Source organism: Mirounga angustirostris, unplaced genomic scaffold, assembly GCF_029215605.1.
Source record: "Mirounga angustirostris isolate CCGP_5_RB_7025 unplaced genomic scaffold, mMirAng1.0.hap1 SCAF_12, whole genome shotgun sequence".
Taxonomy (NCBI): Eukaryota; Metazoa; Chordata; class Mammalia; order Carnivora; family Phocidae; genus Mirounga; species Mirounga angustirostris.
In genome coordinates this window covers 6,127,646-6,147,886 of record NW_026991720.1, presented here as the reverse complement: position 1 = coordinate 6,147,886, position 20,241 = coordinate 6,127,646, and the positions used below count along the sequence as shown (strand labels likewise).

The following is a 20,241-nucleotide window of genomic DNA, read 5'->3' as shown; positions in this document are numbered from 1 at the left end:
CCAGAAATACAGAAATCTTCGGTAGCAGGTGTTGATTATAATAGGGTTCGAGGTAGGAGGTCGCCGCAGGGAATCACTGAGGCAGAAGTTCCCCGTTTCGGAAAGTCTAGGTCAGCTCAGGGTAATGGGAATCCAACCTCCAGGAGCCATCTCCCCTATCGCCACCGCCCTCCCGCCCCCCAAGCAAAGACAGGGCCTATCTTGGAGGCACTGGGGATTACTGGGGAGTGGGGGGTAGGGGGAGAATCTTGACCCCGATGCATTTGTGTTTCAAGTTCCTCCGCCCCGAATTTCCTGATCATCTCTGTGTCTCCGTTTTCCTGTCTGGGATCCCCAGCGTGAGGCGGGCTCCTTTCCACCAGAGGTACCTAATGCGGCCAAGAGACGGCGTCCCCGGGGTGCCCAAGTCCCATGCAGGGAAGCCCGGGCGGCTGCCTCACGGGACTGAGCCGGACAGAGGTGTGGCCGCTGGGGCTCCGGGCTCTCGGTGCCGGGCGGTGCCTGGAAGCGCGCCTCCGTCCCCGGGTCTCAGGCCCCGCTCCCCGCCTCCCCACCCGCTGCGGCGGGGCCGCGCACGGTGCGCCGGGGGGCGCGCACGTAGGGGGCTGGCCTGCCGCGGCGCGGGGGAAAGTTGAGTTGGGAGAAGTTGGGAGCGGCGGGGGTGCGCCCCGAGGTGGGCACTAGGGAGTCGTCGGGAGCGCGCGTCGGGAGCGCCGGAGAAGGGGGAGAGACCCCGAGACCTCCGGGGCACGAAGTCCAGAGCAAGCGGGTAAGCGGCGAGGTGGCGGCGGAGGAGGGCCAGGGCCGTGGAGGGAGGAAGGGAGGGGGAAGGAAAGGGGGGAACTCGGGACTCGGAGCAGGGAGGGAGTGGAAGTGGAGGAAGGGGCGGAGACTGGGGCGCGGGGAAGCGAGGTCTTGGGGAGAAGGATGCGGAGGCGCGCGGACTGCTAGTCGGGAGCGGGATCCGGGGTCCGCTTATTAGAGTTACCTAAAGTGAGGGTGCCGCGCCCCCTGCCACCAGGAGGGGGTAGTCTCTGGGAGGCGCCGCCGGCCTTCCCAATGCCTGGGCGAGCTCCAGGCGACACCCCTCCCCTACGACCCCCTACTCTATTCTTAAGGCCCGTTCGGGGTGCCTAGGCTGGGGGTGGCCCCGGGCCGCTGCGCCGGACCTCCGGGTTGGGAGGTGGAGCAGGGAGGGGGGGGCGGGTCAGGTCAGGACAAGGGGTCAGGCAGAAGAGGGAGCAACTGGGTGGGGATGAGAAAGACGAGTCCGGAGAGTTGGACCTGACTCGGGGCGGGGGGGGGCGGGGGGGGGCGGCGCGCTGGCTTGTCTGGGAAGCCCAGTGCTGGGTGTTAGGGGCGGCGCTGCCTGAAATCCACTTTATCCTCCTCCCTCCATCCCCCACCCTACCCCCACCAGCCCCACATCGAAGAGCTGTGGAATGTACGAGTTTACTTGGGGGGTGGTTAATGCCCAAGTGGGGGTCCGGGGTGCTAATCCCTTGGGCGGGGTGGGGGAGATGTTAATCCTCTGGGCCGGTCGGGGCTGGTCCCGGAATGTGCCCCCACCCCGGATTATCGGCACCGGCACCGATGCTCTGGACAGAAGCTGCTTTGTGTTCTGGGACGGCGGGGCGGGGGTGGGGGGGTGGGGGAGTACACAGAGGGCACAGCCTGGAAGTGGGAGTGGGGCACCTGCAGGTGCTCAAGACACCACACACCCTTCTCAGACCGGGGTCCCTCCTCCCAGTACCACTGTCCCCCACACCAAATGTGACCTGGCTGAAGGCCTCCTAGGGGGAGGTGAAGAGAGCGTCAGCTGAGTTGGAGTGCTTGCCAGGAATTTGTTGCTCCAGGCTCCCCACCCTGGACTGACCCCCCCAGACCTATATTGTTTGACCCTACACTGACCTGTCTTATCCCCGAGTTAGCCCTAAGTTGGGCAACCCTGACACCCCCCAACAACACACTGGGGAGCTTCAGTACTTTGGAGAACCTTGAGTGCAGGCCCCCCCACATCCGCTTCCCCCACTAGGAATGAGTACCCCGATTTGCCCTGGTCAAGTTCCTTAACCGCAACTGTTCTGCTTCCCCACCACACACACAGTGCCCTCCTGAGAAACCCCGACAGTCACAGTCAGGAGGGCGTCAGCCCTGCCACTCAGATTTTCCTGGCCTCAGGCTAGGGGAGGGGAGGGATCAGCACTGCCCCTTAGGGCAGAACCTCAGGGTTTCTGTGCCCACCCTCCTCCCAGTTCGTCACGTGCCCCTCCCCCATTATAAAGGTCTGTCCTGCCTGTGCCCGCCGTCTCCCTTCCTCCCTCCCACAGAGTGAGTGGAGTTGGGCTCCTGCCCCTCCCCCAGGGAGCCTACTTCATCAGGGGAGGGGGCACAGTCCTGTGTCTCCTCCCAGCCCTGGGTCTGGTGTCTCTGCCACCCCCGTGCTTGTGTTTGGGGCTCTCTCCAGTCTCTCCCTTCCTTCCTCCCCACTCTGCTCCACGGGGTGTCTCCCTCTCCCCAGGATACCCCTCTCCCGTTCAGCCCATCTCGGGTGCCACCATTCGGTCACTGCTCCCGTTTCTGGCTCAGCCTGTCCTTTTCTTCCCTCCTCCTCCGTTCCCCACCCTGATTTCTGCTGCTTTCTCTGTAGGTCTGGGCCTTGACTCCTGCCCCCCGCCCCCCTTTCTGCAGCCTCTCCCACCTTCTCTGTCTCTTTTCTTGGCCCTCTGTGGCCTCCTCTGCGCCCCCCCATCCTCTTCTCTCTGTTTTTTCTTCCTGTAAATAACTCTTTTCCTGTGCTCTCTGGCCTCTATGGGGAACCCTAAAGCCCTTCATAGTCCAGAGGATCCTGAGCAGCAGGGAGACCGCTCAGTGCCCGCTGGCGGGATGTTCCTGAGACCTGGCATTCCCTGGGCTCGCGTGTGTTAGGGGGCTGAGCAAGGCCGGGGCACTTGTGTGCCTGGCGGCCTGCTCTCACGTGATCCGTCCTCCCCCCCCCCCCTCCCCCCAGGTTATGCCGCCGCCTTGTTGCCCTGAAAGCCGCAGTGACAGTGAAAAGGGCTAAGATTTGGCCATGAGCAGCGCCCCCCGGCGCCCCGCCTCGGGCGCAGATTCTTTCTGTACAGTGAGTATTGCCGGCTGGGTTGGCTGCCCCACCACCCCTCCCACACCACAGGTGCTCTGGGGGCGGGTCCACTGTCAAAGTAGGGAGAGAGAGAGAGAGAGAGAGAGAGAGAGAGTGTGTGTGTGTATGTAGGCTCAGGAGGAAGGGGAGCCTCTGATGGATTGGGGAGGGGCGCTGCCATCCCGCCTCTGGCCTTGTCTGGGTCTCGGGGGTCTGGGATGGGCATTGATGGGGTGGTCTTGCCACTTCCAGTCCTGTGAAGAGAGTTGAGGCTGTTTCCTGAAGATCCGGTGGTTCTTTAGCCTCAGAGAGAGAGGAACTTTGGGGACCCTGGGGCTCTAACCTGGCGACCCCTTCTGACCCAGCCTTAGAAGCAGCCGCAGCAACGTCCTCACACAGTGGTTCTGGGCAGGGTTTGCTTGCAGTGACGCCCGCCCCTGGCCCCACGTGCCACCCAGGCCCGCCCTGTGCGGCCCCACGTGGCCACCACCCCACGTGGCCCCCTCCTGATTTTCCTGGGGAGTGTAATGATTAACCCCAAGTGCCATAATCAGCCCCTTATTGGCCATCTGGCCCAGCAGGGCACGTGACTGGGAAGGGGCACAGGCTGGTCCCCTCCCCCTCCTTCCCCGAGTTCACCCCTGCCGGCCATGGACTTCCTCCTGCGGCCTCAGGTGCGAGGGGCTCTCAACCCCCCTGCCCCCACCCTGGCTAGCTCCCCGTGCTCACTCGCTTCAGCCGCCTCTCGCCGCCTTCCTCCCGCTGCTAATTCTGGTGAGAGTGGAGCGGGAGCTTGGGGAAGCAGGCTAGAGCTGCTGGGATGGGGGGTAGGAAGCAAGGGGGGGTGGGAGGCACGCCCCTGACTCCTGTATCTTGTGTCCAGTATCCCTGCCGCTCCTGTCCTCACCTCGGTGTCTCCCCAGGACCGCCTTCCTCTTAGCCCTCCTCCCCTCGCTCTTCCTTGCTCTGGCCACTGGCACCGCCACGGAGGGGGCTCCATACCCCGCCCTTGGAGATCCCGATGCCCTTGAGGTCCAGAAGCTCTTGAGCAAATATTTGGCGGTGCCTGGAGCTGAGACTGGCAGGGGTGGTGGGGGCTGGACAGAGACTGTGGCTAGGCAGCAGGCTGCTTAGCTAGGCTGAGCTCTCCAAAGCGCTGCCGCCGCCGCCGCCGCCGCCGCAGTCCGCCGCTCCTCTCCTGCAGTATGACTCAGGTGGGGGGGAGGTGAGGGGCGGGGCGAGCGAGGGGCCGAGGGGGCCGAGGGGCCCCAGGCTCGGTGGGGTGCAGCTGGGGGGGCATTCCTGACAAGGTGAAGCGCTGCATTCCTGTCCCGGGGCTAGGTTTCAGTTTGACTCAGAGAGTTCCGTCAGTCGACTTGGGCACCTCCAGAAGTTACTTTTCAGGCCCGGGAGTTGTGCTCTGGCCAGAGGGAATTGGTTCACCATCAGCCATGTGAACTGGCCAGTTCACACACCTTACCTCGGGGCTGGAGATGCAGGGTTTCTCCTGAGATTTTCCGTCTGCCCTAGGACTGACCAGAATGAGCACAGCCAGGGTTCAGATGTCCTGGAACCTAGGGGAAGGCTGCTTGGGGAGTGGGGGCGGGGGGCTCTGGGTCCCTGGCGTTTGAGGGGAAGGCTGCTGGGGCGGTCCTGGAGCTCCAGCACTGCACAGGGTGGGGTTTCGGGGTACAACTCTTGGTGAGCTCCTGTGTGTCCTCCCCACCCCGTCTTCCTCACAGCCAGAGCCGGAGAGCTTGGGCCCTGCAGCGCCTGGGTTCCCTGAGCAGGAGGAAGATGAACTTCACCGCACTCTGGGTGTGGAGCGGTTTGAGGAGATCCTACAGGAGGCTGGGTCCCGAGGAGGAGAGGAGCCAGGCCGCAGCTATGGGGAGGAAGACTTTGAATGTGAGGGGGCATTGGGGAGGAGGAGGCAGGCGCACTTAGGCTTGCCTGTCCAGCAAGAAAGGGGCCTGGGGTCTAGTGGGAGGGGCCCAGGGCCTGGATGGCAGGGAAGGAAGCTGTGTCCCCCTGCAGCCAGGTCCCCTCCTCCCCGCAGACCACCGCCAGTCCTCCCACCACATCCATCACCCACTGTCCACCCACCTGCCTCCGGACACCCGCCGCCGCAAGACACCCCAGGGCCCGGGACGGAAGCCTCGCAGGCGCCCTGGAGCCTCCCCTACCGGGGAGACCCCCACCATTGAGGAGGGGGAGGAAGATGAGGATGAGGCCAGTGAGGCCGAGGGGGCCCGGGTGCTCACCCAGCCATCCCCTGCCTCTACACCCTCTTCGGTGCAAGTGAGTTGGGGCGGGGCTCCGGGGGGGGGTCTCTTCGGGGTCCATGGCCTGGCCTCACCTGCTCCCGTGGGTTCCTGTTCCAGTTCTTTCTCCAGGAGGACGAAGGTGCTGACCGGAAGGCAGAAAGGACCAGTCCGTCTCCTCCCCCACCGCTGCCCCACCAGGAGGTGGCTCCCCGGGCCAGCAAAGGGGCCCAGACTGGGTAAGTGTCCCCAGATAGAGACCTCCCCTACTGGTGTCAGTGGTGGGTGATGTGGGGAAAAAACATGAGTCTCGGGACCCTCAGGCTGGGGTTCAAATCCCAGCCCTGCCCCTTTGGGCAAGTACAACCTCTTTGAGCCTTCCCATGTGCAAACCAAGAATAATAGATGCTATCTCACAAAGTGGTTGTAGGGATTAAAGGGTATTGTGAAATAAGGTTTAAGTGTGGGTTACTCTGAAACAGGGCAGGTGTGCAGTCTAAACACCCATACCTTCTCCCCCGCCTGTGACATCAGGTGGCTCAGCATCAAGCGCTGGGTCAGGGATTGGATTGGTAACCTCTGGGTACCCGCCTGGGGCCCAAAGGTGTGAGAAGACTAGGAGACTCCCTTTCACTCTTGGGGAGCTGCCAGTCCACCCTGGGAAATGGCATCAGAAAAGTCACTGTGCTGGAGGGCAGATTTGGGCACAATGTCCGTATCAGTGGGGGATTGGCGTTTGGGGGAGTTAGCTGGAGAAGGCTTCTTGGAGGAAATCACTTTGACCTGGGTCTCAAGGTCACCACTATCGTGGACCTGTTGTTTTCTGGGTGCCAGGCAGCGTGAAGGGCTGCAGGGAAGGGGGGCGGGCTGCTGGACTCTCTGGGGAGACAGGCGGGGCGGGTGGCACCGATCCCACGGCGGCCGTCAGCACGGGGGCCTGCGCTGGCAGGCAGCCCAGGGGCCAGGGGCAGGCGGAGGCCTCGGGGAGTGCATGACATTGGAAAAGTGGGTCAGATCTGTGGGCAGGGGTGCAAGAGAACGGAGAGCACCAGGGGTGGGTGTAGGGGAAGAAAGCTTGACGGGCGACTCTTCTCGTCGTGGATGGGGGACACGGGCTTGGAGCTGTGGGAGAGCAGGTTAGCATGGTGTGGCAGGGGCTGGGCGCGGTGGCCGAGAGGAAGGAGACCTCCTGGTTTGGGGCGCGGCGCAGAAGTCGGCACCATATTCTCATGACCGCAACGGAGCCGTCTGCACTTTCAAAGGCACGTTTTTACCTGCTTTCCTCCGTTTGGTTAGAAACTTCGGACCTGTGACCGTCTTGAGCCCATGGCGAAGGGTGTGCGCAGGAGGGGAAGGAGGGCCTGCGCGGGCTGCTGATGCAGACCTCGGCTCTCCCCACCCCGCAGGAGGCTGGCCTCGGCTCCGCCTTGCTGCGGAGCAGCTGGCGGTGCGGCGACGCGGCCGGTGAAGGGCAGGGCCAGGTCGCACCGGGCCAGGTCGCGGGGCCGCATCCACTTGTGGGAGGCTCGCTGTTCCACGTCCGCGCCCGCCGAGAGTGGGGCAGCGCGGAGGCGGGGTCCGGTTGGGGTCCCCTCCCCGCGTCACCCCCGCGTGGCTCCGGCTCACGGCCGCTCTGTGTGTCCAGAGCCCCGGCGGAGGAGGTGGTGGCTGTGGCCAGCGGCACGGCAGGAGGTGACGACGGGGGAGCTTCTGCGCGTCCCCTGACCAAGGCACAGCCGGGCCACCGAAGCTACAACCTGCAGGAGAGGAGGCGCATCGGGAGCATGACGGGGGCTGAACAGGCCCTGCTGCCCCGAGTCCCCACGGACGAGAGTGAGGCCCAGACGCTGGCCACCGCCGACCTGGACCTCATGAAAAGTGAGTGCCGGCTGGGCCCAGCCCGGCGCTGGTGGGAGCAGGAGGGAGAGAAAGCGGGAGCCTGGCCCTGTCCCCCTGCCTCCTGCAGGTCACCGGTTTGAGGACGTTCCTGGAGTGCGGCGGCACTTGGTGCGGAAGAATGCCAAAGGGTCTGGGCAGGGCGGCCGGGAAGGGCGAGAGCCTGGCCCCACGCCTCGGACCCGACCCCGGGCTCCCCACAAGCCCCACGAGGTACTGTTCTCCACTTCTTGCCCTTCCGTTATCTCCCCATCCATTTCCTCCCCACGGGCTCCCCCCGCCTACGCCCCCCCCCCCACACCAACAATAATCGCGAACACCAGGGCTGCCATCTGCAGTTGTGAAGGTTGTGCACTGCACAAGAGTCCTTGACATTGTTGATTGGGGTGTTAGGGTTCCGAGTCCCATCTTAGACACTGTTGATTTCTGTATCAAGCACTTACTATGTTGTATACGGTGCTAAGTGTTTTGTATGCTTTTTTTTGATTCCCCATAACAGGCCTTTGAGGTGGGTGGTATTATTCCCGTTTTACAGATGAGGCAAAGAGAGGATCAGACTGGTTAGGATCTTGCTAGGCCTGTGCCCCGTACGGTGTCCCGGGCCGTGACGGCTCACAGGCCCACCCTGACGCTGGGTGTCTTGGAGAGCAGTCCCTGGGCCCCGCTGGCTCTGACCTTGCCGTGCCCTCTCGTCTTACATCCCAAGGTATTTGTGGAACTGAATGAGTTGCTGCTGGACAAAAACCAGGAGCCTCAGTGGCGGGAAACAGCACGCTGGATCAAATTTGAGGAGGACGTGGAGGAGGAGACGGAGCGCTGGGGGAAGCCCCATGTGGCCTCCCTCTCCTTCCGCAGCCTCCTGGAGCTCCGCCGGACCCTGGCCCATGGTAACCTGCCCTGCCCGCCCCCTCTTCCCTCCCCCTGGGTAAATCTTGTTGACTGAGCCTGTTCTCTGAGGACCAAAACCCCCCAAATGGTGTCTTGAGCAGCACGGTGTGTAATGTTACCCCAGCCCGGGAAGGAGCCTGCTCGTCATGACGTCATATAGCCTGTCATTGCTTGGGCTCTGTCATTGGTGATTGCGGGGCACGGTTGACACCACTCTTTCTTATCTGGCATTTTTAGCAAATGGCTCCTTTAAGTGATGTTTTCAGATAACTGAAGCTGGTATGTTCGGGATGGTGACATGTTTTTAAAGAATGTTGATAGAAACCTTTCTGAAATGATCTAATCTACAGGGCTATGTAAGGTCTTTTTTTTTTTTTTTTAAGATTTTATTTTTAGGGGCACCTGGGTGGCTCAGTCGGTTAAGCGTCTGCCTTCGGCTCAGGTCATGATCCCAGGCTCCTGGGATCCAGCCCCGCATTGGGCTCCCTGCTCAGCAGAGAGCCTGCTTCTCCCTCTCCCTCTGCCTGCCGCTCTGCCTACTTGTGCTATCTCTTTGTCAAATAAATAAATTAAAAAAAAAAAAAGATTTTATTTTTAAATCCTCTCTACACCCAACATGGGGCTCGAACTCACAACCCCGAGATGAGGAGTTGCCTGCTCTCTCACCTGAGCCAGCCAGGTGCCCTGAGGGCTATGTAAATTTCACTAAATGACCAAGGTGCACGACTCTTGAGGTCTCTGAATGATTCTGCTCTGTGTCTTTCCTCCTTCCCTTTGGAGAAGTCACTCCCATTTGCTGTCAGAAGGCCTATTTCTAAGCAGCTGAGGACTCAGAAGCCTGCTGTCAGAATTGTTTCAAAACCAGGAGTAAATAGGCTCCGAGGGAGGCTCTCAGGCTTTGGGTGAGGCGCCAACATGCGGGTGCTTTATCGCTGGGCTTTGTGATCTCTGTTTTGGCTGCTCAGGGGCCTTTGGTTCTATTAGTTGTCACACCCATTTTTTTTTTAAGATTTTATTTATTTATTTGAGAGAGACCACGAGAGAGAGAGGGAGAGAGAGAGAGAGAGAACAAGCAAGGGGGAAGGGCAGAGGGAGAAGCAGACTCCCCGCTGAGCAGGGAGCCCATTGCGGGGCTCCATCCCAGGACCCTGGGATCATGACCTGAGCTGATGGCAGACGCTTAACTGACAGAGCCACCCAGGTGCCCCTCCGTTTTTGTTTAAATGGTTCTGTTCGTTGTCTAGTTCTGCGTTCCTGCAAGTTGACCTTGACAGAAAGATGGCCTGATCACTTTTGAAAGGACTTCCATTTCTATATAAATAGTAGTTCAGAGCAGTGACCAGTAGAAAGATCTGGAAACTGTCCCATGAGCAGCTGTTGGACTTGGGGAAGTTGAGGTGCCCAAGCTGGAGGGTGACATCTTCAGATGGCTCAAGGCCACAGATGGGCCGTGTCGTGTTCAGAGGGCAGAACTAGGACCCTAGAGTGGATGTTAGGGGAGGCAGCATGTGGCTTGCTGAAAGGAGGAACTTTCTAACAGCAAAGAGTGGCCCCGTCTGAGTGGACAGCCTGGCGCACCCCAGCGGAGGCTGCGTGCTCCTCCTCCTCTGGGAGGGCCCTGCCTTGGTGGCCTCTGCTGAGCCCCACCACATCCCTGTGGGAGAGGGGGTCAGAAGGAATGGACGTGATGGGTCAGACATGTGATGGGGCTTGGGTCTTGAGCCCTGCTCACTGGTTTCTGGGCCAGTGCTCCATCCCCGGACCGTGCTTACCTGGCCACCCCCTCGTCCCCGGTTCTCTCTCCCTTCCACCCTCTGCCCTTGCTTCTTGCCTGGGGATAAGGGCCCGTCCACGCCATCCTTATTCCAGGGGCTGTGCTTTTGGACCTGGACCAGCAGACCCTGCCCGGGGTGGCCCACCAGGTGGTGGAGCAGATGGTCATCTCTGACCAGATCAAGGCTGAGGACAGAGCCAACGTGCTGCGGGCCCTGCTACTGAAACACAGGTGAGGCCCCACCTGCTGCCCCCGCCTGCCCGCCCCTTGCCCTGGCCACTGCCCTCCCTCCCTCACCGCCCTCTGCTCCTCCAGCCACCCGAGTGATGAGAAGGACTTCTCCTTCCCTCGAAACATCTCAGCTGGCTCCCTCGGCTCCCTGCTGGGGCATCACCACGGCCCCGGGGCTGAGAGTGATCCCCACGTCACTGAGCCTCTCATCGGAGGTGTTCCTGAGACGCGGCTAGAGGTGGAGCGAGAGGTGAGGGGAACGGGGTGGCGCTGGCTGGTTCAGGTCCCAGCTGCCCCCGCTGGCTGCTGGGCGTGAATATGCGGGGGTGGGGGGGTGGGGGGCTGCTTGGCCAGGCTGCGCTCTGTTCTTCTGCATCCCCAGCGAGAGCTACCACCTCCAGCCCCACCAGCCGGCATCACTCGCTCCAAGTCCAAGCACGAACTGAAGCTCCTAGAGAAGATCCCCGAGAACGCCGAGGCCACAGTGGTCCTTGTGGGTATGTGGGCAAGTTTTGCGGCGGTGGGGGGGGTGGCGACGGCCAGGCCTGCCTTGATGCCCCCCAGGGGTGGGGGGCGGCCTGCACCTCCCTTAGCCCATGATGGCGCCCTACCCCTAGGCTGCGTGGAGTTCCTGTCCCGCCCCACCATGGCCTTTGTACGGCTACGAGAGGCGGTGGAGCTGGACGCGGTGCTGGAGGTGCCCGTGCCCGTGCGCTTCCTCTTCCTGCTTCTGGGCCCGAGCAGCGCCAACATGGACTACCACGAGATCGGCCGCTCCATCTCCACCCTCATGTCTGACAAGGTCAGGCCCTCCCGGTGCCCGCGGGACGCCCGCCCCCCGCCCCGTGCTCTGCCCCGGCCCTCGCGCCGCACCCTCACCAGCCCTGGGCCTGCTCTGGCAGCAATTCCACGAGGCAGCCTACCTGGCCGACGAGCGGGAGGACCTGCTGACCGCCATCAATGCCTTCCTGGACTGCAGCGTGGTGCTGCCACCCTCGGAAGTGCAGGGCGAGGAACTGCTGCGCTCTGTTGCTCACTTCCAACGCCAGATGCTCAAGAAGCGGGAGGAGCAGGGCCGCCTGTTGCCCCCCGGGGCCGGGCTGGAGCCCAAGTCAGCACAAGAGAAGGGTACGGGCCAGCATGGGCCCGGGGCGGGGGTCGGGGTGGTCTGCGTGAACGTGGAGGAGGGGGCCGAGCGCCGAGGGGCCGCAGCGGGCGCCCTGACGGAGGCCCGGGTTGCAGCGCTCCTGCAGATGGTAGAGGTGGCAGGTGCAGTCGAAGACGATCCCCTCCAGCGGACGGGCCGGCCCTTTGGGGGCCTGATCCGAGATGTGCGGCGCCGCTACCCCCACTACCTGAGTGACTTCCGAGACGCCCTCGACCCCCAGTGCCTGGCTGCTGTCATCTTCATCTACTTCGCCGCCCTGTCTCCTGCCATCACCTTTGGGGGGCTGCTGGGTAAGGAGCGGCTGCGGGGGGCGGGGGGCGGGGGGCAGGGCATGCCCAGGGCCCTGGCTGCCAGCTCCTGAGCCGCTTCCTGCCATCCCAGGAGAGAAGACTCAGGACCTGATTGGGGTGTCGGAGCTGATCATGTCCACGGCACTCCAGGGTGTGGTCTTCTGCCTGCTGGGGGCCCAGCCGCTGCTGGTGATCGGCTTCTCCGGGCCCCTGCTGGTCTTTGAGGAGGCCTTTTTCTCGGTAAGGGCCCACAGGCTAGTAGGGGGCTGGCTCTTCCTGCCCTGCTCCAGCTGCCCCTCCTGTTCCCCAAACATGCCCACTTTGCTAGCCCCCGGGCTCTGGAACCTGACTGGATGCCCTCCCAGTTCTGCAGCAGCAACAACCTAGAGTACCTGGTGGGCCGCGTGTGGATCGGCTTCTGGCTGGTGCTCCTGGCCCTGCTCATGGTGGCCCTGGAAGGGAGCTTCCTGGTGCGCTTTGTCTCCCGTTTCACCCAGGAGATCTTTGCCTTCCTCATCTCCCTCATCTTCATCTATGAGACGTTCTACAAGCTGGTTAAGGTGAGCAGGCCCTGCTGAGAGCTGGGGTCAGGAGGGGTGAGACCTCCGGAGCAAGCCGGGGCGCCTTCTGCCCCTCTCGCACTCTCACTTCGGGGTAGGAGGTCCCAGGCTAGCCCAGAGCTCCCCTGGGCGGCAGTCCAAGGAGCCCACGGAGCACGGGCTGGTTCTTCCTCCCGGCCCCTCTCCACCCTCCCTGTCACCAACACACGTCCCAGGACTTCAGGTCAGTCTTAGAAACTCATATTTTTAACAACAAAGGTAATATGTCCTTTTGTTAAAGTGGCAGACAATCTAGAAGTATCAAAGAGAAAGGCCCCCGAGGTGACACATAGTCACAGTCTGGTCCTCAGAGCTGTGCCCCTGTCAGGCTTAGGAGAGGACATGCCCCCTTGGTCCAGGCCTGGCTGCAGCCACGCCCCCAGCTGCCTGAATCCCATTTCCCTTGCTCCCATCTGGTCACCAGTCATTTTCTTGATCAACAAGACAAGCCCCGGGGCACCTGGGTCCCTCAGTCGGTGAAGTGTCCCCCTTCGGCTCAGATCATGATCTAAGGGTCCTGGGATCGAGCCCCGCCGCGTCAGATTCCCTGCTCTGTGGGGAGTCTGCTTCTTCCTCTCCCTCTACCCCTCCCCCTCCTCGTGCTCTCTCTCTGTGTCAAATAAATAAATAAAATTAAAACAAAAAACCAAAAAACAAGCTCCTTAAGGCCAGACCTGTCATCTTCTCCCCTGCCTGCCCCACTCAGCATACATCTCTCCACTTTGGCTGATGGAGTCCTTTGTCTTCTCCCTAGATCTTCCAGGAACATCCACTCCACGGCTGTTCGGTCTCCAACAGCTCTGAGGCGGACAGCGACGAGAACAGCACATGGCATGGGGCAGAATCCATGCTGGGGCCGGGGAATGGGAGCTCCCCGGGGCCAGCTGGGCAGGGGAGGCCCCGGGGCCAGCCCAACACCGCCCTGCTGTCACTGGTGCTCATGGCCGGCACCTTCTTTATCGCTTTCTTCCTGCGCAAGTTCAAGAATAGCCGGTTCTTCCCTGGCCGGGTGTGTGGGCTGAGATGCCTGAGGTGGAGGGGAAAACCGGCCGGAAAGGGTGGCTGAGTCTGGGCCAGAGCGGGGCAGGGGGCCTCTGAGCACGGTGCTTGCCCACAGGTGCGGCGGGTGATTGGGGACTTTGGGGTGCCCATCGCGATCCTCATCATGGTGCTTGTGGATTACAGTATTGAGGACACCTATACCCAGGTAAGGTGGGGCGCAGGCAGTGGTGGAGATGCCGCCTGGCGCCGGGCTCTGGATAGTCCCCTCCAGCCCAACCACAGAGCTGCCTCTCAACTGCGCAGGCACCAGGCCTCTTCCCACAGCACGCCCTCGGTGCTTGGCCTGCCCAGTGCACCTCAGGGCTCCCCCTCCACCGTTCACCGGCCCCTGGCCCCACCCTCTGCCCTACAGAAGCTGAGCGTGCCCAGTGGAGTCTCCGTGACAGCCCCAGAAAAGCGGGGCTGGGTCATCAACCCTCTGGGGGAGAACAGCTCCTTCCCCGTGTGGATGATGGTTGCCAGCCTGCTGCCTGCCATCCTGGTTTTCATCCTGATTTTCATGGAGACGCAGATCACCACGTGAGTGGTCCTAGCCGAGGGGGGTGCTCTGCAGACAGGAATGATGTTTGTGGAAGGGCTGGAGCCCCAGCGAGGCGAGGAGATATGGGTGCACTGGGTGAGGGAAGCCCAGGATGCCAGGCTGGCCCCTAGAATTTGTTTTTAAACATTTATTTATTTGTTTGAGAGGGGGAGAGGGAGAGAATCTCAAGCCGACTCTCCGTGCTGAGCTTGATCTTGTGACCCTGGGATCACGACCGGAGCCGAAACCAAGAGTTGGACGTTTAACCAGTAGCACCACCCAGGTGCCCCTAGGATTCATTCTGTAGGCGGTAGAACGTTCCCCTGACGTTTGCTGGGACGGGCACAGTAGAGGCCTGAACCTGTCCTGAAGGGCAGGGAGGGCAGCATGGAGAGGGTCTCGCCCCATGACAGAACTCTCGTCCTGATGGACTGGGCAGGGCCCGACCGCCAGGTTCCGAAAGCAGACAGAGGCTCCTGGCTGGATGCTCTGGAAAGACAAAGTTGTCTGCCCAGCTGGGCCCAGGGCCATGGGCATCAGGGAGTGCCTGTCCCACTCAGGCTGATCATCTCCAAGAAGGAGCGCATGCTGCAGAAGGGTTCCGGCTTCCACCTGGACCTGCTGCTCATTGTGGCCATGGGCGGCATCTGTGCCCTCTTTGGCCTGCCCTGGCTGGCTGCTGCCACCGTGCGCTCTGTCACTCACGCCAACGCGCTTACCGTCATGAGCAAGGCTGTGGCGCCCGGGGACAAGCCCAAGATCCAGGAGGTCAAGGAGCAGCGCGTAACAGGCCTGCTGGTTGCCCTGCTTGTAGGTACGTTGACCTCTTGCTCCACCCTTCCCCGGGGCGGTCTCTGGGGGTGGGGAGCCCTGGGGCCAGCTGTTTCTCCCTCTCCCCACCCCAGGTCTCTCCTTGGTTATCGGGGATCTGCTCCGGCAGATACCCCTGGCTGTGCTCTTTGGAATTTTTCTGTATATGGGAGTTACCTCCCTTAACGGGATCCAGTTCTACGAGCGGCTGCACCTGCTGCTCATGCCCCCCAAACACCACCCAGACGTGACCTACGTCAAGAAGGTAAGACCCCACTTGGAAGAGCCCCATGCCTCTGCCCCATCCTGGTCTGCGGGGGTCACTCTCCAGTCCCCCAGCTGCCCTCTGTGTTCAGCCGCTGTTTAGTCTGTGCGGAGCTGGCTCTGGTAAGCACCCAAAAAGGCACTGCTGCCCCCATCCCCGTGGAGGGAGAAAGGGTCACCCATCTTCTGGAAGTGGCAGGCCCAGATGGCCCTGCAAGAGACCATCTCCTCCAATGCTGGGGAGAAGCCTCGGCTCACCTGTCTTATGCCACCCACCCCCAGGTTCGGACCCTCCGAATGCACCTGTTCACAGCCCTGCAGCTGCTCTGCTTGGCCCTGCTCTGGGCTGTCATGTCCACAGCTGCCTCCCTGGCCTTCCCCTTCATCCTCATCCTCACGGTGCCCCTCCGCATGGTGGTGCTCACCCGCATCTTCACCGAGCGAGAGATGAAATGTGTAAGGCCTCCTGCCCCTCCCCCCAGCCCCGCTGGCCCCCACCCAGGCTGAGGTCAGCATCAACCTTCTTGACCCCTCCGCCCCCACAGCTGGATGCTAATGAGGCGGAGCCAGTGTTCGATGAACGGGAGGGTGTGGACGAGTACAACGAGATGCCCATGCCTGTGTAGTGGCTGCCTGGACCGACAGCCAAGGGACAGATGGACGGAGGGAGCAGGGGCTGGGGGTGCTCTCTCCATCCCCGCCCTCGTTTTTATTTAAGTGAATAATTTAAAGTCCCCATACCATCCCCACTCCCCCACCAGTAAAGTGCTTCAGCCCCCACCTACCCCTGGCCTTCTGTCTCTGTATGGGGAGGAAGCGTGGATGGAAAAGGGGGGGGGGCAGCCCGCTCCCTGTCCCAGAAACGAGATGCACGATGGGGAAGGAAAGGGACTTTAATGAGAAACCAAAATATAGAGAGCCAAAGTGCAAACTGCCCACCCCCCCATTGGGGGGGGTCATCCTGAGCCCCATGTGCACCCCCCTCACCCCCCTTCCGGCCCCCAGCGGAGGCCCAAGGCCTGGAGCTTCTGCCTCAGGTAGCTCTTGAGCTGGGGCAGGCCTCTCTGTGACTCCAGTTCCTCGAAAGGTAGCTGCAGGGGAGGGGAGCAGCAGGTTACCCCCAGGGTCTGTGGCCTGGGCGGAGGGGCAGCAGGATGGCGTGGCACCTCTCCCAGGGCGGGGCGGGGGGCTGCTCTCACCGGCAGGAGCTGGTAGCCCAGCAGGCCCAGGTGCCGCTCCCGTAGGGCCCGGGAGCCCAGCAGCACTCGGCCGTCCCGGCAGAAATGCCAACGTTCCCGCAGCATCAGCACCACCCTGGAGGGGGCGGACCATGGCTCAGGGTGGTGTCCACAGAGGCAGGGAGGCTCTCCCGCCCTCTTCCCTTACCTCTGGGCAGGGTCGTGGGTGGTGGGCTGAGAGGCAGCCTGGCCCTGGGGACAGGACCTGGGAGGGTAGGGTAGGAAGGGGTCCTGGGTCCTCACGGGAAGCACAGCACCAGAGCTGCTGACACACAGCAGGAAGTCTGGAAGGGCAAGAGAAAGGGCCACTGGCTTCTAGCCAAGGCTCTGCGTCCCGGCCGCCGGCCACCCGCCCGCGGGGAATCACCTGTGCAGTAGCCTGGAGGCACGGTCAGGTCCTGTCGGTACTTCTCTTCCCCTAGCAGCTGGCGCAGCCCCTCCGCCACTATATCCTTGTGACTGAGGCGGGAGGGGGAGCAAACACCGATAGGGAAAGGCTCAGGAGGCTCGACCCCGGGCAAATGCCTTTAATGTCCCAAGGCCCGTTTTTTTGTTTTTTGTTTTTTTTTCCTCTTACTGCTAAGAGTGCGTCAGCACGGACAGTTCAGGGTCCCCCTGGCTTTTCTACTCTGTGCTTCCCGCAGGCTCGTCCCCTCCCCTCCCCCAAGCCGCCCCATCCACCTGTACTTGCAGCGGGCACGGTCAGTGATGAGTGGCTGGGGGAAGATGGGCACTTGCTGCCTTCGGGGAAGGCGGGGACCCCGGTATCCTGGAAGCTCCAGCTCCACGGCCGTGTCTAGCAGGGAGAGGTAGCGCCGCACAATCAGGGCATGAGGGGTGCCTGTGGGAAAGCAGGACTGAGGCTCGCGGGGCTGCAGGCTCCCACCCCCACTTTCCCCTGCCTGCTGGCCCCAAGGGGCCCCAGCCAGCCCTCCCGGCCGCGCACCGCTGACGTGGTTGATGAAACTTGGGGAAAAGACAAAGTGCAGGGCTCTGAAGGGCAGGCACCGAAGCTGGCACAGTGACATCAAGATGTTGACAGTAGCCAGGGGAGCCACCCCTGCTTCCCGAGCCAGGATCCTCTCAAGGCAGGGCATAAACTGCTGTTCCAGGGGCAAGTAGTTCAGCCGCCCAAAGGGCAGCACCAACTTCTGTACCACCTGTGGAGGAAGAGTAGCCCTTCACCCAGCACGAAACAGTTCTCCAATATCCTTCACAAGCTGAACCTCAGGGAGGCTTGGCCTGCAAGCTTCTAATGTCTCTGTAAAGGCAGAACAATCCCTCTACCCCGACGTACACACCAGAAGTTCGACAGCATAACCAGTGTCTTGAGCCCCATGTGATTAATCAAACCAGTGGAGGAGACATCGCTGTGGGGTCTGGCCCTGAAGACTTAGAGGAGTGGGCTCAACGAAGCTAAGACAGCGCCGAGTGCGGAGAACTGCAGAGAACCAGGCATACACGCTGGGTAGGTGGACAAGCCAGGTGGGGGTGAGCGAAGATGAAACCCCGGGGGGACAGAGCAGAGAGCCTGGCTGGTTGTCTGCTGCAGGAGGCAGCCAATCAAGCTGAACAGGGGGCCGGGCCTGACACCGAGGAGGGCTAGGAGAGGAGCATGGCAGGGTGGGAGGTAATCCCACCTTGCTGCTGAGCTGGGCTTCCTGGACCACCAGGAAGTGGGCAATGGCTTCCAGAAGCTGGGGCTCCCGCAACCGGTGCCGGGCCAGGTGCTGGGCCAGGAGCACCATCACGTGGGGAGTCAGTTCCTCTGGCCTGGCCTCTGTGAAGAACAGCCTATTATGCTGGACCCTCAGGCCAGATCTCAGCTAGATTCCACCTCGGCCCAGACACCACCACCTGTCTCCTCTTCAGCCCCTCCCGCCACCTGCCTTCAGTCCCCTCCAGCACCTGCCAGGCTGCGGATGAGGTGCTGCTGCGGACGCCTCAGGAAACGAGGGCAGCTCAGAGCAGCTTCCAATCTCTGCCCGCTGCGCAGGCCAGGTTGCAGAGTGGGAGGTGGCTTCGGAGGGAGGCGGAACCTTCTCTCCTGCTCCAGGGCACACATCAGGGGCCCATCTGATGGGAAGCCTGAGAGGGAGAGGGTCAGAGGAGGCAGGCCTGGTAACGGGGAACTGCTCTGTTCCAGTCATGGGGGTCAGTTGGTGAATTCCCAACCTTTCACGTCTCCATGTTCTGGATGGAAGGGTTGCTACAGTGTAAGCAGAAGCACTGGAGAAATGTGAAATACCACGTGCACGTGAGGTATCACAACAGTCTGCGGGGAAGGCCTGATACAAACATGGCAAATAAGCTCTCATTGCACGCCAACGGTGACAAACAGTAGTGGCTTTCTAGAGCACCGTGTTGGAAGGAATCAGGGTTGGCACCCCTAGCTAAGCTGGAGCGAATGCTGCTGGACTCCTGCTGTCTGCTGTGGATACAGGGGAGCAGCACCAAGTGTGCCAGGGGATGCACCATTCCTGGCAAAGCCTGAGAGGTGAATTCTGTCAGTGATCTTGGGTCTTCTATGCTCTTTCTCTATTCTTCCGTTAACACCCACCCCCCAGACACCCTCCTCACCAAGTAAGACTGCAAGGTGCAGACACACGTGGATGGTGTGAATATCAAAGGAGGGGCAGTTTCGGATGATGAGCTGACTCAAGTCCTGTAGTGTGGCCTGCTCCACGGGAGGGGGCCGTGGCTGAGACCCCAAGAGCTGGCCCAGACGACGAAGTGCCACAGGGTAGTGATGGGCGCGCACCTTGGTGGGGTTCTGGCCCAGCCAACGCAGCAGCTCCCCAGGGCTCCTCGCCTGTTCCAGAAGCCGCTGTAGCCCTTGCACAGGGCCTGCGTGGAGGCCTCCTCCAGGAGGCCGGTCCCCCCACTTGCTGGGCCCCAGACAGCAGGGCTGTACTGGCGGGAGCAGCAGCAGGCCAGACAGCCGAGCAGCGGAGGCCTGGGCAGAGAGCAGGACTCGAAGCATGGAGTTGGGTGATGGAGACCCTGAGGGGCAGCCCAGAGAAGGGGGTGAGGTTTTCTCCAAAGGGGAGAAAAACCGGCTACCTACTCCTGACCTCACTCCCCATTCAGAGGGCCCCGGGGTCAGAGCAGCCCACTCGTGCTCCCCCTTCCTTGTGACTGCTCTAGTCTTCTTCCCCACCCCGCCCCTCTCTCGCCTCCTTCCAGCCTCTGAAACAGCACCTTGGTGTGCTCAGCACGGGGATATTTACAAAGCAAGTCCACATGCACCACGTATCACCTCTGATGCTCCGTACGCGCCTCGGAGGTGGTAGGCAGGGCTGGCGCTACCTCGATTTCACAGGTGGAGAAACCAAGGCCCCGAGAGGAAAAGGGGTTAAGCCCGAGGTCACGAATCGGGTTAGTGGTCGTGCCCAGCCTGGAGCCCAGCCTGCCCCTTCGATACGCCCTCCCGACCACCTCCCCCTCCCGCAGGAGGCGGCAGCGGCAAGGAGGGTGGAACGCGGGCTCGGCAGCCGGGCGGTCCTGGGTTCCATGCTGGGCGCTCCCACTTACCAGCTGCATGACCTTGGACAAGTGACTTCGTCTCTCTGCCCGTGAAACGAGAACGCAGCGCGCACCTCGCAGGGCGCCCGTGGAGCCCGAGCGCGCAGCTTTGCAATGGCGCGGAGTCGGCGGTGTCAGGGGCCCCCACACCCACCCGGGCCCGGCAACGCCAGGAGACCGTGGTCACGGTCGCCAACACCAACTCCCGCCGCCCTCCCGCAGCCCGTCCCGTAGGCGCCACCCCTACATGGCTCCCCAGGCCCCGCGCCGGTCGCTCCCTCAGTCGGTCTCGGGGCCCGGGAGCTGGGCTCCCCCCGCGGCCTCCTCATCGGCAGGCCACCGAGTCCGCCATCTTCCCAGCAACCCCCGAACCGCGCTGCGGACGCCAATCGCGGCTCAGCCCCCGACCAGCACAGACGTGGCTCCCATCAGGCCCCGCGCGCCCCGGCGTCGCGCGCCCCGCCCCCCGCTTCCGGGAAGCTGCGCGCGCCGAGCCGGGGCGGTGCCGGGGGCGGAGGGGCGGAGCCAAAGGGCCAGGCGCGGAGGCTGGGGCGAAGAGAGAGCGGAAGTCGGCCGCCCGTCGCGTAA

General features: G+C 62.3%; 2 protein-coding genes across 8 annotated transcripts; one reads left to right on the top strand and one right to left on the bottom strand.

The window, feature by feature from the left end:
* Positions 1-596: 596 nt before the first annotated feature.
* Positions 597-15,674, top strand: SLC4A2 (solute carrier family 4 member 2). 2 transcript variants are annotated; one of them, XM_045864050.3, is made up of 23 exons: positions 598-769; positions 3,011-3,124; positions 4,867-5,032; positions 5,184-5,425; positions 5,509-5,627; positions 7,034-7,266; positions 7,355-7,497; positions 7,991-8,171; positions 10,042-10,177; positions 10,262-10,427; positions 10,560-10,674; positions 10,795-10,979; positions 11,080-11,305; positions 11,420-11,635; positions 11,727-11,875; positions 12,001-12,195; positions 12,989-13,243; positions 13,352-13,441; positions 13,649-13,815; positions 14,377-14,630; positions 14,722-14,891; positions 15,173-15,346; positions 15,436-15,674. In XM_045864050.3, the coding sequence occupies exons 2-23, from the start codon at positions 3,074-3,076 to the stop codon at positions 15,514-15,516; spliced, it is 3,714 nt and encodes a 1,237-aa protein (XP_045720006.1). In that variant the 5' UTR covers positions 598-769; positions 3,011-3,073; the 3' UTR covers positions 15,517-15,674. The 2 variants fall into 2 exon arrangements, with proteins under 2 accessions (XP_064431792.1, XP_045720006.1); XM_064575722.1 differs by lacking the exon at positions 14,722-14,891 and having other exon boundaries at positions 597-769.
* On the bottom strand, positions 15,617-20,093 carry FASTK (Fas activated serine/threonine kinase). 6 transcript variants are annotated; one of them, XM_045864047.3, is made up of 10 exons: positions 19,901-20,089; positions 18,709-19,131; positions 18,037-18,216; positions 17,769-17,908; positions 17,075-17,288; positions 16,810-16,924; positions 16,496-16,587; positions 16,277-16,412; positions 16,090-16,204; positions 15,766-15,981 (listed from the first exon to the last, which is right to left on the bottom strand). In XM_045864047.3, exons 1-10 carry the CDS (start codon positions 19,980-19,982, stop codon positions 15,874-15,876), a joined length of 1,605 nt encoding a protein of 534 aa, XP_045720003.1. In that variant the 5' UTR covers positions 19,983-20,089; the 3' UTR covers positions 15,766-15,873. The 6 variants fall into 6 exon arrangements, with proteins under 6 accessions (XP_064431799.1, XP_064431798.1, XP_064431800.1 ...); XM_045864046.2 differs by having other exon boundaries at positions 16,810-16,969; positions 19,901-20,087; XM_064575729.1 differs by lacking the exon at positions 16,496-16,587 and having other exon boundaries at positions 15,617-15,981; positions 19,901-20,093.
* Positions 20,094-20,241: the final 148 nt, after the last annotated feature.